Raw genomic sequence first — 24,737 nt, 5'->3', positions numbered from 1 at the left:
GTGGCCCTTACACAACCCTTACACAACTGTAAGGGTTTAAAACTTGTTAGAGGCAGTAACTTAAGCTAAGCAGGAAGCCATCCTATCGTAAGATACAAAGACCCTCAAGCATGTCTAAACCTGGAAAAGGTAAACTTGGGAGGGAATCCAAGGGACGTGAACACCACACCTCTACCCGGCTCTCGTCCCTCCCTCTCAGTCGTAGCGCAAGCCCGGGTTCTTCACGCCCCGCCCCTTGCTGGTAGTGCTCTGCTCAGGCCCCGCCCACAGTCCTTATGCGCACGCGCAGTGTCTTCAAGACAGGGAAGCTGGTAGGGCAGAGCACAAGTCACGCTGGGCAGCAAGAGTTAACACTTTTCTAGCTTGGACCTGCGCCTCAGTCCTCTTTCCAGACAGACAGTTAAAATTAGCAATTTCAAGGTACGGGGAGGGACCTCCCGTCCCCAGCCGCCCGGCGCTCCCTCCTCGCCCCGCCGCTCGCCGATAGCACTCCGCTCAGGCCCCGCCCCGGAGGCCGCACCGCAGCACCGCCCAGGCAGCTCCCTGCGGAACCGGAGAATGAGAAGTCGGGTACGCTGTATCAAGTCTCTCGTTTCTTGTGTAAATCGGTGCTGCGCGGTACCCCTGACTTCGCTTTCAGGAACTTAAATCCTAGCATCCGGTCCTCTGCCCCCAGGAAATCTACACGTCGACCTTTCGATTCGACTATGTTTTCCTTTGGGTTAAAATCACCCTGAGGCGGGTCCCTGAGCCCTTCGCTTTTTTGCCCTCGACCCACGTAAACACCGCCTTTCGAGACATTTTCCTGCTTTAAATCCTTTGCCACCTCCGCCTCCATCATCCTCTGCTAAGAGAACAAAGTTAATTCGACGACGGCATCACTCGTCTAGCCCTGTCAGACCCTGAAGATAGAGCCGGGTCGCCCCGCTCCTGGAGAGGCAGTGTCCTCTCCGGGGGCCTGGGATCCTGGAGAGCCCACCCCAGTCCTGAGACCCCCGCCCTCCCAGCCCCGCTGTCCTCGCCGGTCCTTCGGCTCCACAGGCCTCCCCTTCCTGTCAGCCCGTCCCTTCACCCTACCGCAGGGTGCTGCCAGGACCTGCCCGTGTGACTCCAGTGTTCTGTGTCAGATTCAACTCAGTTGGAAAACGGTCCCTTTGGGTCCCAGGACATCTTATTCAGTCGCCACCCCTTAAAATTTTGGGGCAAAGGGAATCAAGCAGATACAGAGCGACTGAGAAAGAGAAAAGCATGAGGGAGAAACGATGAGAACATAGAAGGCTCAGGGACTTGTAAAGAAATAGAAGATAAAGTGAAAGCAAATAAGTCCTGATTGAATGTAGCAGGTGAATGAAACAGAGAAATTAAAGAGCCCGCTCTCCAGAGGTTAGAGAGCAGCAGTGACCAGGAACTTCACACAGGGTGTCGGGAGAGAAGATAAGAGTTGGAACCGTGGCCTTCAGAGTCTCCTGGTGCTGGGAGAGAAAGAGGACTAGTGGCAAGAAGAGCTGAGGAAGAGCAGGAAAGACGTATCACCCTGGGGTGCCAGAGAGTGAGGAGAGAGTGTTAGGGAGAAAGAAGCGAAACCACACTCCCAATTTGGACTGGAATCCAGGGTCTTAATATTGCACACGTGGTCTCAGGACTTAATGATGCGGTTCTTTACATCGCAGTGCGGGTGGAATTCAGCAAGAGGCAAAGTGATAGGTAAGTAGTAGATTTATTGAGATGCACATTCCACAGGGCCTCCCAGGAGGCACCAGTGGTAAAGAATCGCCTGCCAATGCAGAATCCTTAGGAGACGTGGATTCAATCCCTGGGTCAGAAAGATCCCCTGGAGGAGGGCATGGCAACCCACTCCAGTATTCTTGCCAGCTACTCCCATGGACAAAAGAGCCTGGCGGCCTACAAGTCCATGGGGGTCGCAAAAGAGTCGGACAGTACCGAGCCGATGCGCATGCCCGCACACATTCCACAGCTGTAAAGTAGGTCATCTCAGAGAGAGGCCCTGTGATAATCCAAGTTCCATAGGGAGAATGCAGTCTCAGAAGGTGAAAGCGACCCTGAAATACAAGGTGGTTAGTTTCTAGGGGCTGAGGAATTTCACAGACTAGAGAGTGGAGTAATTATTTAAGCTATTTAAGGGAGAGATGGAGACTTCTGGAAATTGGGCCACCTCCCCACCTCCCACTTTCTGGCCTTTGACGGTTGGCGTCAGAACTGTCATAGCACCTATGAGCATGTCACTTAACTAATATGTCACGACGAGCATAGCATGAAGTTCAAGGTTTGTTGGCAGTCAAATCTTCCGCCATCTTGGATCTAACTAGTTATAACTGGTTTTTGTCATATGCTTAACGACTGAGTCATTCTTTTAAGGGTTGTGCCCTGTTCCCTTCCCTCCTGTGTCAGGTGTAGGAGAGTTAGGGGAAGAAAGGACCAGAAATAATGGAGATTGAGGGCAGTCAGGTTGGGGGAAAAGAGTGCAAGAGAGGAGGGGAACAAGTTGAAGAGTGGGGCAGGACAGATGTGAGGGAAGAAATAGGAGGGGAGAAACAGCAGGAGGGTAGAGGGGAGCAAAAAGAGACACAAGGATAGAATAGGGAGACAGATAAGGTGAACGAAATGGAATAACCTGGTAGTGCAGGTAGAGGGAGTGGGTAACTGGCTCCAGCTGTTTGGATATGGATAACTAAGTTGTGATGTAGGAGCTGTGTTTTTAGAATCTAGTACACTTAAAATTTGTTTAAATCATACAGATGAGGGTGCGAATTACAAAACACCTGTCTATAGGTCTTGTGCATCTTGTAATTATTTGAGAAGATAACTTCCATTTGCAGTTTTTATTCAGTGGGGGGCAGTGACTTGATTCACTCAGTTGCAGGTCACCCCTTCCTTTGCTTTTTCTGGCATGGAGTAGAGGTCAGAGAAGAGGGCACCTGGAACAAGAAATGACTGAGCTTATTTCTGAGTTGACCCCTTTACAGTGTTTTCCACATCAGCAGCTATGTTTGTGCCACTCTGTATTTTTAAATTATTTCACTGAGATTCTTTCTCCACTTGTGCACTGCAACTAGTGAGTAGCTCCCACCACCCACTGCAACTAGAGAATAGCCAAGCAGTAAAGACGACCCAGGGCACAGCCAAAAATAACTAAATAAAATATATTTAAAAGTTTTTTTTTAATACCAAGAAACGATAAGCTATTAAAAATAACTGCTTATGTGCACAGCTGTGACAAATTATGAATAACATACTAAAAGACCAAAACCCAACTGGCACTGCCACTTCTGAGGTGAGGAGAACAAAATCAGGGTACTGAACATGGTCCCCTGCCCACAGCACCACCAAGGGGTTGGGCAGACCAGCTAGGGGGACCCACCCAATCTGCTCCTACTCTGCCCCCACCTTCACCCAGTTTAAGAGACAGCTCACCCAGCCTCAGGGAGCGAGTAAGTCACCTGTTTCTTGTTCTCACCTGTGCTGCAGTTCAGTTCAGTTGCTCAGTCGTGTCCAACTCTGCGACCCCATGGACTGCAGCACACCAGGCTTCCCTGTCCATCACCAACTCCCAGAGTTTACTCAAACTCGTGTCCATCAAGTTGGTGATGCCATCCAACCATCTCATCCTCTGTCATCCCCTTCTCCTCCTGCCTTCAATCTTTCCCAGCATCAGGGTCTTTTCCAATGAGGCAGTTCTTTGCATTAGGTAGCCAAAGTATTGGAGTTTTGGCCTCAGCATCAGTCCTTCCAGTGAATATTCAGGACTGATTTCCTTTAGGATTGACTGGTTGGATCTCCTTGCATTCCAAGGGAGTTCCAATAAAGCTCTGCCTGAATTCCTCGCCTGGCCTTTTACCAATTTCTACTGATTAAAGAGTCCAAGAACCAGGTCAGTAACAAATACAGTCTATCCTTTAACAACTGTACAGAGAGGACTTGAGGGGACAGTCACCTTATAGGGTTTAATATATATACACAGGTCAAATGAGATCACTGTATTTTCACATTTTGGATCACTAATAATTTACATCTGTTTCTTAATATTACAGGAAATGTTTAAAAATCTATTGCCATTGAGGAAATATCCTTTTCTTGTGAATATGCCCATTTTGCTGCCTTTAAATTATTAAAAACAAAACTGATCAGGAACAAAATGGACTCATGAATGCCTATAGTCAGTTTCTCCTATTGATCTGTGTTTGCTGAAAAGTTCCACTATCAACTCCATGCTGAAATATCTTTCTTGTCACCATGACCAGCTAGCAATATTGAATAATACAGAGTAAACTACCTTATAAAGATCCCAAATCTATCCTACTCACTAGATCTTTTACAAATGTAAGGATATATCTTCTATTCGAGTGTGCCATGCTAAGACATTTTGCTTATTTGTATGTGAAAATATTTGAATATGCTAATTACCATATTTAAAATGATTACTATTTCCTGCATATGATATCTTTCACATGTAAGGATGTGAGTACATATACCTTGCAGTAGATGTTAAGAAACAGATATTGCCATAAAAGTTAGTGAGTGTAGCAATGACATTATTTGATAGTTGATAATCTAGCTTTACTTAATATACAATTCATATTAAAGAGAATATACATCCTACAAAATGCCCTAAGAAATACTACAAACATGATAATACTTCAGGTAAAAGTTAAATCCCAATGTCTTCATGTCTTACAGGCTTTGTTATCCACATTTGACAAAACATTTAACACAGAAAAGAGCTAAGCTATATTATAATTTTAAAATTAAACTGTCTACCCTCAAAATGAATATATAGATAATCTGAAATTACATTTAAACATTACTGATTTGAGTTTATGATATAAACAAGTCTTTCTCAAAGGTATTTGAAGGTAATTCATCACGAGTGTGGAATAAAGTATTTTAAACAATACAGTTCTCATTAAAAGGAAAAAAAATTATTTCTTTTCTCATTTTATTGTACCCATAGGAGATGATGGATGCTAAGTAAACTTAATGATTTCACAATACATGTAAGTCAGACCATTCTGCTGTACAGTTTAAAGTTGATATATGTCAATTATAAAACAGATGAGGGAATGAGGTAAATAAACACCTTAGCAAAAAATAAAGAATAATGTCATCTATTAAAAAAATTTTTTTAAACACTGCTCTTTTTAGAGCAATGGTTAGTGACCTAAAGCATCATATACAGTAGTCCTCCAATTCTCAAACCCCAAATCTTGTCCTTATGAGTCTCTGAAAGTGATGATGAACAGAATGAACAATGATGAATAGAAACAGAAAGGCTGTTCTGGCGGGCATCTGAATGACATTGTTCATTATAATCAAGGAGAGTCTTGTATTTCATACTGTAGTGTGTAATCCCTCCAGAGATAAAAATTACACATTAATTCGGTAATTCAAAGTATTCATTCAAATGATCTGTTTCACATCTGTGATTTAGGGTAGGTTCTTCCCTGGTGGCTCAGATGGTAAAGCGTCTGCCTACAATGTGGGAGACCTGGGTTCAATCCCTGGGTCGGGAAGATCCCCTGGAGGAGGAAATGGCAGCCCACTCTAGTACTCTTGCCTGGAAAATCCCATGGACGGAGAAACCTGGTAGGCTACAGTCCATGGGGCCACAAAGAGTCGGACACAACTGAGCGACTTCACTTTCACTTTTCTTTCTACCTTTACATATGCTTTCAAGTATATACGTTTCACATATGTTTTCAAGTATATACGTGTAGAGTATTTGTAATAGTCCCTTACTGTCCTTTTGATGTCTGCAGATTTAGTATAAATAACAAAAATTCAATCAAGTAAATATTAAAAATCATATACATTAGTTTTGTATGGTTTCTAAGGTTGAATCGCTTTTATTGAAATATAATTGATTGTAACTGTTCATTTTGGCTGTACTACACACATGAGGCAACATTTGCTTTATAAAAACAATTACAATGATGTGTGTAGCCATCTATCTATGTTATCACAATATTTTTAAACATCTTCCTTACACAGGATATAACAGTTCCATGACATATATAAATACCTAGGAGTTTGTATGGCTTGATCCTCTTCATCTCTTTTACCTGGAACCACACCACCCTTCCTTCTGGCAACAACCAGGCATTTGTTCTTCATTATCTATGAAGCTGTTTTCACTGTGTTTTGTTTCTTATATTCCACATATAAGGAGATCATGCAGTATTTGTCTTTCTACGTCCGACTTCTTTCACTTAGTATAATCCTCTAGATCCATCCATATTGTTGCAAATGGCTAGACTTCTTTATTTATGGCTGAGTAATATTCCTGTGTGTGTGTGTCTGCGCACGCACCTTGCACACAACACATCTCCTCTAATTTTTCATCTATTAACAGACATTTAGGTTGCTTCCATATCTTGGCTATTGGAAATAATGCTACAGTGACTATTAAGAGTGCCTATATCTTCTCAAATTAGTGTTTTTCTGTTCTGCCAGTAAATGGCCAGAAGTACGAAACCTGGCTCACATAACAGGTTTTTTAATTTCTGAGAATCTTTCATTACTGTTTTGCATAAATGGTGCACCAATTTACAATACCAGCAACAAGGCCCAAGAGTACTCTTTTCTCTACAGCACTGCTAATGCTTGTTATTCATTGTCTTTCTGATAATAACTATAATGTGGTATCTCACTGACTTTGTGTTTTGCATTTCCCTAACTAATGATGCTGAGCATCTTTTCATGTGTCTGCTGGGCATCTGTATGTGTTCTTCCACCCTGATAGAGTCCCATTAGCTGAGTAAGACTGGAATACACTCAGAAATTTTGTCTGAATTGTTTTAACTTTGAGCTTTGAATAAAAGCATTGCCACATGTGTGAGGCCTATGTTTGTTTTCAGTGTGTATTTTCAGATGCCTTGTGAGGCTTGCAAACTGGGTATAAGCTTTGCCACACTCATTACATTTGTAAGGTTTTTCTCCAGTGTGGATGGTTTTATGTTGCGTAAGATATGAATGTCTTGTAAGGGCTTTTCCACACTCATCACATTTGTAAAGTTTCTCTCCAGTATGAGTTCTCTCGTGACCCCAAAGCTGTGACCGTTCAATAAAAGCCTTATCACATTTATTACATTTAAAAGGTTTTTCTCCTGTATGAATTCTCTGGTGTGCCATAAGGTTTGAACGCTGGGTAAAATGCTTGCCACACTCATTACATTTGTGTGGTTTCTCTCCAGCATGCATCTTCTGATGTCTGCTAAGGTGTGAAAATTGGGTAAAAGCTTTGCCACATTGATTGCATTTGTAAGGTTTCTCTCCAGTGTGCATCCTCTGATGATTTGCAAGATGTGAATTTCGACTAAAGACCTTGCCACAGACATCACATTTATATGCTTTCTCTTCTGCATGTACTCTCTGATGTGCTATAAGGCGGGACTGGTGGTTAAAGGCTTTGCCACAGTCACTACATCTATAAGGTTTCTGTCCAGAGTGAATTCTCTTGTGATTTGTGAGGTTTGATTTTTCGCTAAAGGCCTTCCCACAGTCATTACAGTTGTAAGATTTTTCTCGAGTGTGTGTTCTCCTGTGTTGTGCAGATAACACAGTGGTTTCCACACTAGGAGGAATTTGATGAAGTGGGGAAACCGAAGAACCACTGCTGACTGACTTCTCAAGTTGAGCGCCTCCATACATTTTCTCCTCAGTTGGAAATCTCTGCAGTTCAGCCACCTGTGCCTGCAGCCGTGCTCCAGTTCTGCTGTCCAAACGCTTTACATTGTTTCCAGCGATGATTATGTTATCTTTCATTGTTAACAAATTTCTTATGAATGGCTTGTCATGTGTGAAATATTCATATGTATTACTTCTTACAGAAACACTCTGAGGAAAATTAATTAAGGATTTATTATCCTGATCTTCTCTCTGACTGAGATTTTTGTTGTGGGTCAAAAGCACTTCTTTGTCGTTTCTTGCATCACATCCCCACTCACTCTCCCTCTCCTGCATATTTTCACAGATTTCCTTGAGGTCAAATTCCTTGATGCCATAAGTTTCATTTTTTTCTAATGTCATTAGGTGGCACAATTCTCCTTTACTGATGTCCTCTTTTGGGGATGATAATTCCTTGACTGCAAATGTGGCAGAATAGCTTCCTATTACATAGAGTTGGAAAATATTTCATATTGAATTAGACACTTACACAAAAATAATACAACGATCACAGAAGTTCATCAATCATGGTCTTCAAACACTACTATGATAGTTTTTTTAGTTTTCTTTTTATACTTTTTCCAGCATTAATGTTTTCTCTTATCTCAGATAATAAAATTTCAAGTACATACAATGTACAACGCACACTTTATTGCCATATAACTTGGATAATTAAATGATAATCCATAAGTAGAAAGTCTGTCTACATATTGGCTTACAGAACTGGAGGCATGAAATCATAATTGAGATTTGAGACTGTCTTCCCTAATCCCTAATCTTTATAATACCGTTTAATCACGTGAACATGATGCAAGAAAAAATATTTTTACAAATCTATACATCACAATAATTGATACATTTTCATAAATCATGACAAATCTAGCAAGTAAGTTAACAAATAACCATAATTATACAAAATTATAGTCTCTGGAATTCTAAAAGACTCTTGAGTAAGTACAAAAAAATTTTTTTTTCATTCCAGAAGGAACACATGATATGAAACGTAAAAAGTATCTTGAGAATCACTGACTTTGGACATATCAGGCTCAGATCAACACACATATGTATAAAGTTTAAGAATTAAGGAAAACTGTCTGAAATCTCAACTATGGGATTTCATGGAGTATCAATTATATGGTAAAAATATACATATATAGTGTACAATAAATGTTCTGGATATTTGTTACCTAAGGTCAGAGAGAGCATTCATATGGGAAAAAATTACAAACAGAGATGTTTTCCTCACCCAGGGAAAGCAGGTTCCTGTAGGTCTCCAGCATCACGTCCCTGTACAAGGCCCTCTGAGTAGGATCCAGGCATTCCCACTCTTCCTGAGTGAATTCTACGGCCACATCCTTGAATGTAAACAGTCCCTGAAAGGAAACATTTCACCAAATGAATAGGGAGAGAGTTCTGAAAATCAGTCTTACAGAATGAGATGTGTAAGGACTGGCTTGGCTGGAATGAATGTTCTCAGTGATCCATATAAGATAATTCTGAGCAAGTTACAGTCCTCCAATTTTTTTTTAACTGAGGTGAAATCATATTAACAAAGCCACTTTTAAAGGAGAGTGAAAAAGTTGTCTTAAAGCTCAACATTCAGAAAACTAAGATCATGGCATCTGGTCCCGTCACTTCATGGCAAATAGATGGGGAAACAGTGTCAGACTTTATTTCTGGGGGCTCCAAAATCACTGCAGATGTTGATTGCAGCCATGAAATTAAAAGACGCTTACTCCTTGGAAGGAAAGTTATGACCAACCTAGATAGCATATTCAAAAGCAGAGACATTACTTTGCCAACAAAGGTCTGTCTAGTCAAGGCTATGATTTTTCCAGCAGTCATGTGTGGATGTGAGAGTTGGACTGTGAAGAAGGCTGAGAATTGAAGAATTGATGCTTTTGAACTGTGGTGTTGGAGAAGACTCTTGAGAGTCCCTTGGACTGCAAGGAGATCCAACCAGTCCATTCTGAAGGAGATCAGTCCTGGGTGTTCATTGGAAGGAATGATGCTAAAGCTGAAACTCCACTACTATGGGCACCTCATATGAAGAGTTGACTCACTGGAAAAGACTCTGATGCTGGGAGGGATTGGGGGCAGGAGGAGAAGGCGACGACAGAGGATGAGATGGCTGTATGGCATCACCAACTCGATGGACGTGAGTTTGAGTGAACTCCAGGAGTTCGTGATGGACAGGGAGGCCTGGCGTGCTGCAATTCATGGGGTCACAAAGAGTTGGGCATGACTGAGCAACTGAACTGAACTGAAAGGACCATTCAGTGACATTTAGTACATTTATAATGTTGAACATTACCTCTTTCTCATTCAAAAATATTTCAGTCATCCCCAGAGGAAATCTTTTACCCATTCAGCAGTTGTTTCTTTCTTCCCCATTTGCTATCAGTCCCTGGACACCACTAATGCTTTACCTCAATAGATGTACCTCTTTGGGACATTTGCATATAAGTAGAATAGTATAAAATGTAACCTTTTGTCTGATTTCTCTTGTAAATATGCACATACATTTTAGGATTATTCTACTTTTGTGAAAAATGTCATGGGTAATTTGATACGGATCACATTAGACTTAAACTGAAGAAAGTAGGGAAAACCACTAGACCTAAATCTAGGTATGATTTAGGTATGACCTAAATCAAATCCCTTATGATTATACAGTGGAAATGAGAAATAGATTTAAGGGACTAGATCTGATAGATAGAGTGCCTGATGAACTATGGACTGAGGTTCGTGACATTGTACAGGAGTCAGGCATCAAGACCATCCCCATGGAAAAGAAATGCAAAAAAGCAAAATGGCTGTCTGGGGAAGCCTTACAAATAGCTGTGAAAAGAAGAGAAGCGAAAAGCAAAGGAGATAAGGAAAGATATAAGCATCTGAATGCAGAGTTCCAAAGAATAGCAAGAAGAGATAAGAAAGCCTTCTTCAGCAATCAGTGCAAAGAAATAGAGGAACACAACAGAATGGGAAAGACTAGACATCTCTTCAAGAAAATTAGAGATACCAAGGGAACATTTCATGCAAAGATGGGCTAGATAAAGGAAAGAAATGGTATGGACCTAAAAGAAGCAGAAGATATTAAGAAGAGATGGCAAGAGTACACAGAAGAACTGTACAAAAAAGATCTTCAAGACCAAGATAATCACGATGGTGTGATCACTCACCTAGAGCCAGACATCCTGGAATGTGAAGTTAAGTGGGCCTTAGAAAGCATCACTATGAACAAAGCTAGTGGAGGTGATGGAATTCCAGTTGAGCTATTTCAAATCCTGAAAGATGATGCTGTGAAAGTGCTGCACTCAATATGCCAGCAAATTTGGAAAACTCAGCAGTGGCCACAGGACTGGAAAAGGTCAGTTTTCATTCCAATCCCAAAGAAAGGCAATGCCAAAGAATGCTCAAACTATCACACAGTTGCACTCATCTCACACACGAGTAAAGTAATGCTCAAAATTTTCCAAGCCAGGCTTCAGCAATACGTGAACCATGAACTTCCAGATGTTCAAGCTGGTTTTAGAAAAGGCAGAGGAACCAGAGATCAAATTGCCAACATCTGCTGGATCATGGAAAAAGCAAGAGAGTTCCAGAAAAACTTCTATTTCTGCTTTATTGACTATACCAAAGCCTTTGACTGTGTGGATCACAATCAACTGTGGAAAATTCTTCAAGAGATGGGAATACCAGAGCACCTGACCTGCCTCTTGAGAAACCTATATACACGTCAGGAAGCAACAGTTAGAACTGGACATGGAACAGCAGACTGGTTCCAAATAGGAAAAGGAGTACGTCAAGGCTGTATACTGTCACCCTGCTTATTTAACTTATATGCAGAGTACATCATGAGAAACGCTGGGCTGGAAGAAGCACAAGCTGGAATCAAGATTGCCAGGAGAAATATCAATAACCTCAGATATGCAGAGGACACCACCCTTATGGCAGAAAGTGAAGAGGAGCTAAAAAGCCTCTTGATGAAAGTGAAAGAGGAGAGTGAAAAAGTTGACCTAAAGCTCAACATTCAGGAAATAAAGATCATTGGATCTGGTCCCATCGCTTTGTGGGAAATAGACTGGAAACAGTGGAAACAGTGTCAGACTTTTTTTTTTTTTTTTGGCTCCAAAATCACTGCATATGGTGACTGCAGCCATGAAATTAAAAGATGCTTACTCCTTGGAAGAAAAGTTATGACCAACCTAGACAGCATATTCAAAAGCAGAGACATTACTTTGCCAACAAAGGTCTGTCTAGTCAAGGCTATGGTTTTTCCAGTAGTCATGTATGGATGTGAGAGTTGGACTGTGAAGCAAGCTGAGAATTGAAGAATTGATGCTTTTGAACTGTGGTGTTGGAGAAGACTCTTGAGAGTCCCTTGGACTGCAAGGAGATCCAACCAGTCCATTCTGAAGGAGATCAGCCCTGGGATTTCTTTGGAAGGAATGATGCTAAAGCTGAAACTCCAGTACTTTGGGCACCTCATGCGAAGAGTTGACTCACTGGAAAAGACTCTGATGCTGGGAGGGATTGGGGCTAGGAGGAGAAGGCGACGACAGAGGATGAGATGGCTGTATGGCATCACCAACTCGATGGACGTTGAGTCTGAGTGAACTCCAGGAGTTGGTGATGGACAGGGAGGCCTGGCGTGTTGTGATTCATGGGGTCACAAAGAATCCGACACAACTGAGCGAGTGAACAGACATTAAATGTGTAGATGTATTCGAGCAGTTTGGTCATTTAAACCACATTCATTCTTCCAATCCAGGAGAAAATATAGATTTGTTAATTTTTTAACAAAAAGAGTGTTTAAGCCTATATGACTATCAGCCTAAAGAAAGTAGATAGAGGAAGAGTTTAACATACTTGAAAAACAGGATAACCATAAATCAAAAACTATTTCACAAAAACCAAAAGGAACAGAACACAAGCATAATATAAAAGGAAATCATCAAACTGCAAAAGGAGAAACAGAGGAAAAAAAGAAATACAGAATCAACTGGAAAACAAGGTTTAAATTGGCAGTATATACCTATCTATTAATAATTACCTGTAATGTCAATGGACTTGAATGCTCCAATAAAAGACATAGAGTGACAGACTGGATTGAAAAACTGAGCATACCATATGCTGCCTACAAGAGACCCACTTTAGATGCGAGAAGGAATGCAGTATTGATACATACTATAACATGGCTGAACCAAAAAAATTATTTTTCTTAGGTCTGCCTCCCAAAGTGATAGAAGTAAAAGTGAACATAAACAGAGGGGACCAATCAAATTTATGAGGTTTTGTATAACAAAAGGAACCATCAACGAAACAAAAAAGACAACCTACAGACCAAGAGAAAATACCTGGAAATGATGCAACCAACAAGTGCTTAATTTCCAAAATATACAGATATCTCACACAATTTAAAAACAAACAAAACACAACCCAATCGAAAAATGGGCAGAAGATCTAAACAGACATTTCGTGAAAGAAGACATACAGATGGGCAAAAGGCACCTGAAAAGACACTCAACATCATTAATTATCAGAGAAATACAAACCAAAACTAAAATACGGTACCTCACTTCACACTGATCAGAATGGTCATTCTTAAAAAGTCTACAAATGACAAATGCTGCAGAGAGTGTGGAGAAAGGGAACCCTCCTACACTGTTGGTAGGAATGTAAGCTGACAAAGCCACTATGGAAGACAGTATGGAGGTTCTTCAAAAAAATAAAAATATAGAGTAGTTGCCATATGATCCAGCAATCCCACCCCCTGGAAATATATGTGGACAAAACTATAATTCAGAAAGGTACATGCACCCCTATGTTCAAAGCAGCACTATTCACAATAGCCAAGACATGGAAACAACATAAATGTCCACTGACAGATGAATGGCTAAATAAGATGTCATGCATGCATACATACAATGGAATACTATGCAGCCATAAAAAGAATGAAGCCATTTCAGTTGCAAGAACATGGATGCATCTAGAGATTATCATACTAAATAACTCAGAGAAAGACAAATACCATATGGTATCACTGGATTCTAAACTATAACACAAATGAACCTATCTATCAAACTGATATAAATTTGCCGACAGAGAACAGACTTGTGGTTGCCAAGGGGGAGGTGGGATGGGGAGAATGGATTGAAAGTTTAGAATTAGCAGATGCAAACCATTCTCTAGAGAATGGATAAATAACAAGGTCATACTGTACAGCACAGAGAACTATCATCAATATTGTGAAATAAACCATAATGGAAAAGAATATAAAAAGTAATGTGTGTGTGTGTACATATATATATATATATATATATATATATATATAAATGAATCACTTTAATGTACACCAGACATTGACAAATCATTGTGAATCAACTACACTTCAATTTTTTTTTAAAGAGACTACTCTTTTAAGGAAAAAAAAAAAAACAGATACTCTTTTTCTGTGAATGTTTCTGGCATTCTTTCAAAAAGAGGAATAGACTGGGACTTCCCTGGGAGTTCGGTGGTTAATACACCTTCCAATACAGGGGACCTGGGTTCGATCCCTGGTAAGAGAAGTAAAATCCCACATGTTGTGGGGCAACTAAGGCCACTCACTCTGGAGCCTGAGCACCAAAACTAGAGAGTAGCCTATGTGCCACCTCTAAGACCCAACACAGCCAAATAATTAATTAAAAAATAAAAAAGAAATATGGATGGGTTTACTTGTGGACTGTCTATCACTTTGATCTATATTACCCTTCTCATGCTAAAAACACATATTTGTTTATCCCTGGTTAGCAGTATGGTTTGATGCTGCCCTCCAACTCTGTTCTTTTTCACATTATTTTGGCTATCTGGGATCCACACTTACTCAAAATGAATTTTAGGACCAGGGTCACATTTGTACAAAATTGACTGCTGGGATTCTAACAGGGATTGTTCTGAATCTTTTTAACACTCTGGCAAGTACTACCATCTTAACTACTCTAAGTCTTCCAATCAGCAATCACAGACTATCTTGACATTTATTTTTCTTTTAACTCTTTCATCAATACTTGTAGTTTTCATTGTACAAATCTTCCAGTTCCTTAAATTAATTCTTACTCTTTCTGATGGTCTTGTGAATGCAATTGTTTTACTTACTTTCAATTTGTTGATTGCTAGTGTACAGAAATATTTTAGAGCCAGAAACATACTGATTCACTTCTTTAACTTTTAAAATCTCAAAAAGCATGTTTCCCCATCAGTCTTTCATTCTACACCTCCTTGGCCCACATTAGTATTGCATTGGCCAAAAAGTTCATTTGAGTTTTTCTAATCTGAACGAACTTTTTGGCCAACCGATATACTGCTCATATGTAGCCTCTTTGGTTTACATGGAGCTGAAAGGGCATGCAGAAGGGTTTTCTGAACAATTCTTACTACCATACCTCACTGACACCACAGAGCCTACTCTCACCCTCCAATCCACGCCTGAGAACAAAACCTTTCACAGGAGGATCGCCTAAAAGGACCCTCTTCCCAAGTTCCAGGTCACTGGGTCACAGTGAAGATCAATCTGCAGGGAGATGAGAGGAGATTCAGGGAAGGCCCTGTGTGTGATTAAATATTTTAGGCAGGAAACTTCATGGACAGAGAAGTTTAACAAGTCCAAATCCTGTCTTTTTAGGAAAGAGTTAACAGATCAACAAAGAATATGATTTTTACCTGGGAAAGCTCCATTCCTCTTTCTTTCCTCCTCTTTTTCTTCTTAGATTCTTCAGGTAAGATTATTCTGTATGAGGAAAATATGTTGTTTAATGCTTACAATCAACATACCACCCTGCTCTGCCACAAAGATACCAGAAGGAGAACCTTAATGTGGGGAAAGATGGTCCTTGGCTGCCAATTGTAACAGGAAGGATCCAGGGACAATAAATTTCTACAGGAAGACCAATTAGTAAGTTTTTCACGAACTTCAGGAAGCCCCTCCCTGCTGCCGAAACCCACACTCTGCTGCAATTACATCACCCTTTGTCCATTTGGCACTCAGTCCAAGGAACCTGCCTCCTCCAAGTTCTCTCTTGCAGGTGGCCAGCATCCAATGACTGGTTGATAAAGGATATGGAAGCTGCCCCTTATGTTAACTGGAAGCAACTCTGGAGGGTCACCCCAGTTCTAGAGCTCCCTGTGAGCTATAATGAATAACTGAGATTTCTGTCCTGATGGTAATGGGAAACCATAAAAGGATTTAATGCCAAGGATGACACAATCAAATTTATGATTTACCCCTGATTCAGAGATAGATAAAGACAAGCTGAGAAAAAGATGTGCCTTTATCTCTGGGCCTATGCCTCTGTTTCTTTCTTAAGTGTTTTTTGTAACTGTTGCTGGACTGGAACACATTTGAAGTTTTTACTATACCCGCAAACTGGTCTACTGTGGGTTACAGGTGAGTATACTGAGGCTCAGAGCAGGAGTAATTTTACGTTACCCAGAAAAAGTCTGAGTTGAGTAAGCAGAACTGGGTTGAAGTGGCAGTCTGGACAGACTTAAGTAGAAAGGGTTTGTCCTAATTCCAGATTAACTTTCATGTTCCTGAGCAAGAGAAACTTCTTTTTCATGGGTTTGAGTGAGTGAAGTCACTCAGTTGTGTCTGACTCTTTGCGACCCCATGGACTGTAGCCTACCAGGCTCCTCGGTCCATGGAATTCTCCAGGCAAGAATACTGAAGTGAGTTGCCATTTCCTTCTCCAGGGGATCTTCCCGACCCAGGGATCGAACTTGGGTTTCCTGCATTGTAGGCAGATGCTTTACCATCTGAGCTATTTCAAACATTTAATTCCTCTTTTCCAAAAAACATTACAATCAAAAAATATAAAATGAAAAATAGTTATTACTCCAGAAACACAAGAAAGAAGGTCACCCACAGAGATGTGCTCTGAACAATTTCTTCATCATGAACTGGGCTCTATTGGAACAAAGTTTCACATCAATCTGAGAAAGGCTGGAACCTGGGACCCCCCCCCTACAGTACTGCTCTGTACCTAAACAAATGCACTGAGCACAAAATACAATTAAAAAAAAAAGAAAGAAAGAACTAAAAATAACTGCATACATGCACAGCTGTATGTGCGCCCACCCTCCCTTCTGCCCCCAAAAAAGTGACAAATAGATTCAAGGGATTAGATCTGATAAACAGAGTGCCTGAAGAACTATGGATGGAGGTTCATGACAGTGTACAGGAAGTAGTGATCAAGATCATCCCCAAGAAAAAGAAATGCACAAACACAAAATGGTTGTCTGAGGAGGCCTTACAAATAGCTGAGAAAAGAAGAGAAGTGAAAGACAAAGGAAAAACATACCCATTTGAATGCAGTTACAAAGACTAGAAAGGAGAAATACGAACACTTTCCTCAGTGATCGATGCAAAGAAATAGCCGAAAACAATAGAATGGAAAGACTAGAAATCTCTTCAAGAAAATTAGAGATACCAATGGAACTTTTCATGCAAAGATGGGCACAATAAAGGACAGAAATGGTATGGACCTAACAGAAGCAGAAGATATTAAGAAGTGGTGGCAAGAATACACATAAGAACTGTACAAAAAAATATCTTCATGACCCAGATAACCACCATGGTGTGATCACTCACCTAGAGCCTGACATGCTGGAATGCTAAGTGAAGTGGGACTTAGGAAGCATCACTAGGAACAAAGCTAGTGAAGGTGAAGGAATTCCAGCTGAGCTATTTCAAATCCTAAAAGACGATGCTGTGAAAGTGCTTCACTCAATATGCTAGCAAATTTGGAAAACTCAGCAGTAGCCACAGGACTGGAAAAGGTCAGTTTTCAATCCAATCCCAAAGAAAGGCAGTCCCAAAGAATGTTCAAACTACTCCACAACTGCATTCATCTCACACGCTAGCAAAATGATGCTCAAAATTCTTCAAGCTGGGCTTCACAGTACATGAACTGAGAACTTCCAGATGTTCAAGCTGCATTGTGAAAAGGCAAAGAAATGACAGATCAAATTGCCAACATCCACTGGATCATAGAAAAAGCAAAAGAGTTCCAGAAAAACATCTACTTCTGCTTTATTGACAACACCAAAGCCTTTGACTGTATGGATCACAAACTGTGGAAAATCCTTAAAGAGATGGAATACCAGACCACCTGATCTATCTCCTGAGAAATCTGTATGCAGGTCAAAAAGCAACAGTTAGAACTGGACATGGAACAACAGACTGGTTCCAAATCAGGAAAGGAGTACCTCAAGGCTGTATATTGTCACCCTGCTTATTTAACTTAAATGCAGAGTACATCATGTGAAATGCTGGGCTGGATGAAACACAAGCTGGAATCAAGATTGCCAGGAGAAATATCAATAACCTCAGATACACAGATGATATCACCCTTCTGGCAGAAAGCGAAGAAGAACTAAAGAGCCTCTTGATTAAAGAGGAGAGTGAAAAAGTTGGCTTAAAACTCAACATTCAAAAAACTAAGATCATGGCATCTGGTCCCATCACTTCATAGCAAATAGATGGGGAAACAATGGAAACACTGAAGGGGGCTCCAAAATCACTGCAGATGGTGACTGCAGCCATGAAATTAAAAGACACATGTTCCTTGGAAGAAAAGCTATGACCAACCTAGACTGCATATTAAAAAGCAGAGACACTACTTTGCCAACAAAGGTCTGTCTAATCAAAACAATGTTTTTTCCAGTGGTCATGTATGGATGTGAGAGTTGGACTATAAAGCAAGCTGAGTGCCGAGGAATTGATGCTTTTGAACTGTGGTGCTGGAGAAGACTCTTGAGAGTCCGTTGGACTGCAAGGGGATCCAATGAGTCAATCCTAAAGGAAATCAGTCCTAAACAATCATCGGAAGGACTGAAGCTGAAGCTGAAACTCCAATACTTTGGCCACCTGATGTGAAGAACTGACTCATTTGAAAAGACCTTGATGCTGGGAAAGACTGAGGGCAGAAGGAGAAGGGGATGATAGAGAATGAGATGGTTGGATGGCATCACTGCCTTGATGGACATGGGTTTGGGCAAGTTCCCAGAGTTGGTGATGGACAGGGAAGCCTGGTGTGCTGCAGTCCTTGGGCTGCAAAGAGTCAACTGAGCGACTGAACTGAAGACACAAAAAGGCCAAAACCCAACTGCCACTTCTGAGGTGCTGAGAACAAAAGCAGGATACTGCACAGGATCTCTGTACACAGCATCACCAAACAGGTGGGCAGACCATCTAAGCCACACCTCCAGTCAGATGTACTTATCTGCCCCTACTCCCACCCCATTTAAGGAACCAGCCCCGCCTCCCATCAGGGAACAAGCAAGGGCAAATGTTTCTTATTCTTGTTCACTTGTCTTGCAGCACAAGTCCCAGTAAAGCTTTGTCTGAATTCCTCACCTGGCCGGTTATCAGTTCCTATTGAGTAGAGCCCAAGAACTCAGACCAGTAACAAATCCAGCCCATCCTTTAACATCTGCATAGAGGCAACAATCTATTTATTTGGACACTTCAGTTCAGAGCTCACCAATTGAGCTGATCAGTTAAGGCAAGAAAGAAGCTACTGAATATTAAACTGGTTAAACTAGGTTTTGAGTGTTAAAAGATGATCAACATCCTTTCCACATGCACAGTAATCTACCAGACAAGTAGAGTTGATGTCTATTCAGAATAGTTCCAATACAGAATAGAGTAGAAAGCATATTAACCCGGTAATCTGAGCAATAAAATTTACAGTAAAAATAATTTGGATATTTATAACATATCCAATGGTTCCTGAGATTAAAGCTAAAACAAATGTGAGGATACATCAAATTTAGAAAAGATTGACAGGAGCCATAGAATAAAGGGTGTGATTGCAACAGTACTGATAATAATGGCCATTTTCAAAAGAACTCTGTGGTAACACAGATTCTTTCCCCATTTCTTAGAAGGGAAGAGAACAACCTGGAACTAAGTCTCTGCCCTCTGGAAGGCCTGGGATTGCCTTCAGATGGAGTCATCTGAAGCAAAATTAGAAAATGCAGATGCCTCAAACACCTGCTTTTGCAATCATCACTCTCCTCTGCATAATTTAAACATGTCAACAAACTTTAAACAAATATAGCCTATAGAGACACTACTTAGTACTTCCTAACTTAATAGTCCACATTTAATCAGCTCAATATTCAGCTGGGTTTGGGTTTTCCGCTTTCGCCGCCACTCTGTGCTTTGTTCTCTATGTGTCTCCCTGGGTCCTTCTGCTTCTCTCCTTTTGTGTCCTTTTCTGTGCTTCCTCCACTGATTATAGGCATCATTTTGTTTCCCTCCCTCTCTATTCCTCCTCCCACAGACTGTTAGGCCTCACTGTTACAATCTCTGTTCAATCCCTCTAATTCTTTCTCCCCAAACGTTCTGATGCCTCGCTGACTGCATATACCTCTGCTTCAATATTCCCTCTCTGCTCTCCTAGGAGGGAGGTCAAGGGCGATCCACCTCCTGAGTGAGGACGTGCTATAACGGAATAGGGCGGAGGAGGGCGGGGGGAGACGGGAAGCAGTCGGGAGTCCGCCGAAGGGTTGAGAGAGGTCATCAAAGCAGGAAAATACCGCTGCAGGCGTTTAGCGTCTGTACGGACCGAACGCGAAAAGCTTGGGCCGGTACCTGAGTCGGAGCGATTTTAACTGAAACCGGGCCCGGACTCCCGGGACCGAACCGAGCCTTGTGGCGACGCCGCCACAGGGGGTAGGGGTGGTCTCAGAGCGAGAGCGACAACCGGGTTCGAGGTTTACGTTACTGGGAGACGCCCGAAACCCAGCTGTGGAGGAGGGGGCCTGAACTCCACAGAGCGCAGTAACGAACTCAACAACCAAGTCACTCACCCGAGCGCGTCAGCCTTTCCTCGGGATCCGCTTCCGTGTCCGGAGGGAATTGCGCATGCGCACCGTTGGCCGGGGGCAGGACCGCTGATAGGCGTCAGGATGGAAGGAGGCTGTGTGCCTGGAGGAGCGGAGCCTGCAGACGCCTGGTCTCGTCCTGGGAGAGTTTGTCTCTTCCTCCTCTCCGAAGGGGGTCTGCGTTTTTACTTTGGATCCTTTGAACGTGTCCGGTGTCCTTTGGAGCCAGGCTTGGTGCGGAATTAGAGAGCCGTGCCACTTCCGGTTGACCACGGTTTATGTGAAAACACGAGCGGATGGACACAGACTCTGAGCACCCAAGCGACCGATCGCTTGGACGTGGGAGCGGAGCTTGGCAGTGTGGGCGGAGCTTGGATTTTGGCCTTCTGAGACCCCAGGCAGTTACAGCTTCTTCTTTACTAAAGCGACAGCACGAGTTTTAGAGTGGGTGATGGAAACCAGAAGTAACTGGAAATGCAAAATTGTGCTTGTGTGGAATGTGCAATTTTATACTCACTTCCCTTCGGAGCGTTACTTTTTCTTTTGTTTCCCATTCACTTGGAGCCATCAAAAATAAGAATTTGAGGCGGGGGGCGGGGGCAGTTCCTGGTGATCTATAGGTTAGGGTTCCAGGTTTTCAATGCCTTCCATGAACAGATCCCACAAGCCAGGCGACAAAAAAAAAAAAAAAAAGAGGAAAAATTTCCAAACATGTCTGGCTGAGGGACTCCTTTGGAGACTGTGAGCAAGTAATTGGCTACAGTCAGGTACTTGAGAACCAAGCCTTAGTAAATAATTCAACCATATTTTAATTATCTTTTCAAGAATGCACGAACTAATGCACAGTTGCACACATCTCACACACTAGCAAAGTAATGCTCAAAATTCTCCAAGCCAGGCTTCAGCAATACGTGATCCATGAACTTCCAGATGTTCAAGCTGGTTTTAGAAAAGGCAGAGGCACCAGAGATCAAATTGCCAACATCTGTTGGATCATCAAAAAAGCAAGAGAATTCCAGAGAAACATCTACCTCTGCTTTATTGACTATGCCAAAACCTTTGACTGTGTGGATCACAACAAACTGAGAAACTCTTCAAGAGATGGGAATACCAGACTATCTGACCTGCCTCCTGAGAAATCTGTATGGTGGTCAAGAAGCAACAGTTAGAACTGGACATGGAACCACAGACTGGTTAGAAATTGGGAAAGGAGTATGTCAAGGCTGTATATTGTCACCCTACTTATTTAATGTAAATGCAGAGTACATCATGGGAAATGCCAGGCTGGATGAAACACAAGCTGGAATCAAGATTTCCGGGAGAAATATCAATAACCTCAGATATGCAGATGACCACCCTTTTCTGCCACCCTTATGGCAGAAAGCAAAGAAGAACTAAAGAGCCTCTTGATGAAAGCGAAATTGAGTGAAAAAGTTGGCTTAAAACTCGACATTCAGAAAACTAAGATCATGGCATTCAGTCCCATCACGTCAGGGCAAACAGATGGGGAAATAGTGGAAACAGTGTGAGACTACTTTGGGGGGACTCCAAAATCACTGCAGATGGTGACTGCTGCCATAAAATTAGAAAACACTTGTTCCTTGGAAGAAAAGCTATGACCAACCTCAGTTCAGTTCAGTTCAATTCAGTCACTCAGTCATGTCCGACTCTTTGCGACCCCATGAACCACAGCATGCCAGGCCTCCCTGTCCATTACCAACTTCCGGAGTCTACCCAAACCCATGTCCATTGAGTTGGTAATGCCATCCAACTATCTCATCCTCTGTTGTCCCCTTCTCCTCCTGCCCTCAATCTTTCCCAGCATCAGGGTCTTTTCAAATGAGTCAGCTCTTTGCATCAGGTGGCCAAAGTACTGGAGTTTCAGCTTCAACATCAGTCCTTCCAATGAACACACAGGGCTGATCTCCTTTAGGATGGACTGGTTGGATCTCTTTGCAGTCCAAGGGACTCTCAAGAGTCTTCTCCAACACCACAGTTCAAAAGCATCAATTCTTCGGTGCTCAGCTTTCTTCACAGTCCAACTCTCACAGCCATACATGACTACTGGAAAAACCATAGCCTTGCCTAGACTGACCTTTGCTGACAAAGTAATGTCTCTGCTTTTTAAAATATGCTGTCTAGGTTGGTCATAACTTTCCTTCCAAGGAGTAAGCATCTTTTAATTTCATGGCTGCAATCACCATCTGCAGTGATTTTGGAGCCCAGAAAAATAAAGTCTGACACTGTTTCCACTGTTTCCCCATCTATTTCCCATGAAGTGATGGGACCAGATGTCATGATCTTAGTTTTCTGAATGTTGAGCTTTGAGCAAATTTTTACTCTCCTCTTTCACTTTCACCAGAGCCTTTTTAGTTCCTCTTCACTCTCTGCCATAAGGGTAGTGTCATCTGCATATCGGAGGTTATTGATATTTCTGCCAGCAATCTTGATTCCAGCTTGTGCTTCTTCCAGCCCAGCATTTCTCATGATGTACTCTGCATAGAAGTTAAATAAGCAGGGTGACAATATACAGCCTTGATGTACTCCTTTTCCTATTTGGGACCAGTCTGTTGTTCCATGTCCAGTTCTAACTGTTGCTTCCTGACCTGCATACAGTTTTCTCAAGAGCAGGTCAGGTGGTCTGGTAATTCTCATCTCTCTAAGAATTTCCCAGTTTATTGTGATCCACACAGTCAAAGGCATTGGCATAGTCAATAAAGCAGAAATAGATGTTTTTCTGGAACTCTCTTGCTTTTTTGATGATTTGAGGATGTTGGCAATTTGATCTCTGGTTCCTCTGCCTTTTCTAAAACCAGCTTGAACATCTGGAAGTTCATGGTTCACGTATTGCTGAAGCCTGGCTTGAACAGCATATTAGAAAGCAGAGACACTACTTTGCCAACAAAGGTCCATCTAGTCAAGGCTATGGTTTTTCCAGTAGTCATGTATGGATATGAGAGTTGGACTGTGAAGAAAGCTGAGCACCGAAGAATTGATGCTTTTGAACTGTGGTGTTGGAGAAGACTCTTGAGAGTTCCTTGGACTGCAAGGAGACCCACCAGTCAATCCTAAAGGAAATCAGTCCTAAACACTCATTGGAAGGACTGATGCTGAAGCTGAAACTCCAACACTTTGGCCACCTGATTCAAGGAACTGACTCACTGGAAAAGATCCTGAGGCTGGGAAAGATTGAAGGCAGGAAGAGAAGGGGATGACAAAGGATGAGATGGTTGGATGGCATCACTGACTCTATGGACATAAGTTTGAGTAAGCTCCCAGAGTTGGTGATGGACAGGGAGGCTTGCTGTGCTGCAGTCCATGGGGCCGCAAAGAGTCAGACACAACTGAGTAACCAGACTGAATTGAATTATCTTTTACCCTTTGACCTTTATCTGGCTGTGTTTGTGCACATGCTTAGTCATGTCTGATTCTTTGTGAACTCATTGACTGTAGCCTGCCAAGCTCCTCTATCCATGGGATTTCCCAGGCAAGTGTACTGGTATGCATTGCCATTTCCTTCTCCAGGGGATCTTCCCAACCCAGGGATCCAACACGAGTCTCCTGCATTGTCAGGCGGATTCTTTACCACTGAGCTACCTGGGAAGCCCGTATCTGGCTATTGAAGTGAAAGTGTTAGTTGCTCAATTGCATCTACTCTTTGAGCCTGGAGGGTTACGAGCCTGGTCCTCCAGGCTCCTTTGTCCATGGAATTCTTCAGGCCAAGAATACTGGAGAGGCTTGCCATTCCCTTCTCCAGAGGATCTTCCCGACCCAGGGATTGAAGCCGGGTCTCCTGCCCTGCAGGTAGATTCTTTACCATCTGAGCCAGGTGTGACAAATAAGACTATTTCTTGTCATACCAACCATATGAAGGGAAATCTCTGGTGAGAGACTACAAAACACGTATATGCAAAATGCCTCAACACCTTAATGTGAAGCCTGGGTTGAGCCCCACTCAGAGGAGGCAAGCCCAGCACACCGCCCACTTTTCTTTTCTAGCTTCACTGATGTATATTTGATAAGTAGCAGTGATGTATACATGAGGCATACAATGTGATTATCTGATAGATGTATACATTTTGTACTAATTATCACAATAATTTACACTTCCATCAACTCACAATTACCAGTGTGTGTCTGTGTTGTGAAAACGTTTTACTTTCTCAGCAAATCCCCAATATACA

General features: G+C 42.0%; 1 protein-coding gene across 1 annotated transcript in view; it reads right to left on the bottom strand.

The window, feature by feature from the left end:
* The window catches only part of LOC101109994 (zinc finger protein 160), an 82,269-nt gene extending 61,690 nt beyond the window's left edge, over positions 1–20,579 (bottom strand). Inside the window, exons 1-5 of the mRNA XM_015100679.3 lie at positions 20,539–20,579; positions 15,385–15,451; positions 8,927–9,053; positions 6,861–8,123; positions 3,953–3,960 (exon numbers count right to left, since the gene is read on the bottom strand). Of these exons, the coding sequence (XP_014956165.3) occupies positions 3,953–3,960; positions 6,861–8,123; positions 8,927–9,053; positions 15,385–15,399 (1,413 nt within the window). The 5' untranslated portion in view covers positions 15,400–15,451; positions 20,539–20,579. The remainder of the gene's footprint in view (positions 1–3,952; positions 3,961–6,860; positions 8,124–8,926; positions 9,054–15,384; positions 15,452–20,538) is intronic.
* Between the last annotated feature and the right edge of the window lie 4,158 nt (positions 20,580–24,737).

The sequence above is a fragment of the Ovis aries genome, chromosome 14 (genome assembly GCF_016772045.2).
Source record: "Ovis aries strain OAR_USU_Benz2616 breed Rambouillet chromosome 14, ARS-UI_Ramb_v3.0, whole genome shotgun sequence".
Taxonomy (NCBI): domain Eukaryota; kingdom Metazoa; phylum Chordata; class Mammalia; order Artiodactyla; family Bovidae; genus Ovis; species Ovis aries.
Note: the sequence above shows the minus strand (reverse complement) of the source record. Positions and strands in the feature narration are given on the sequence as shown.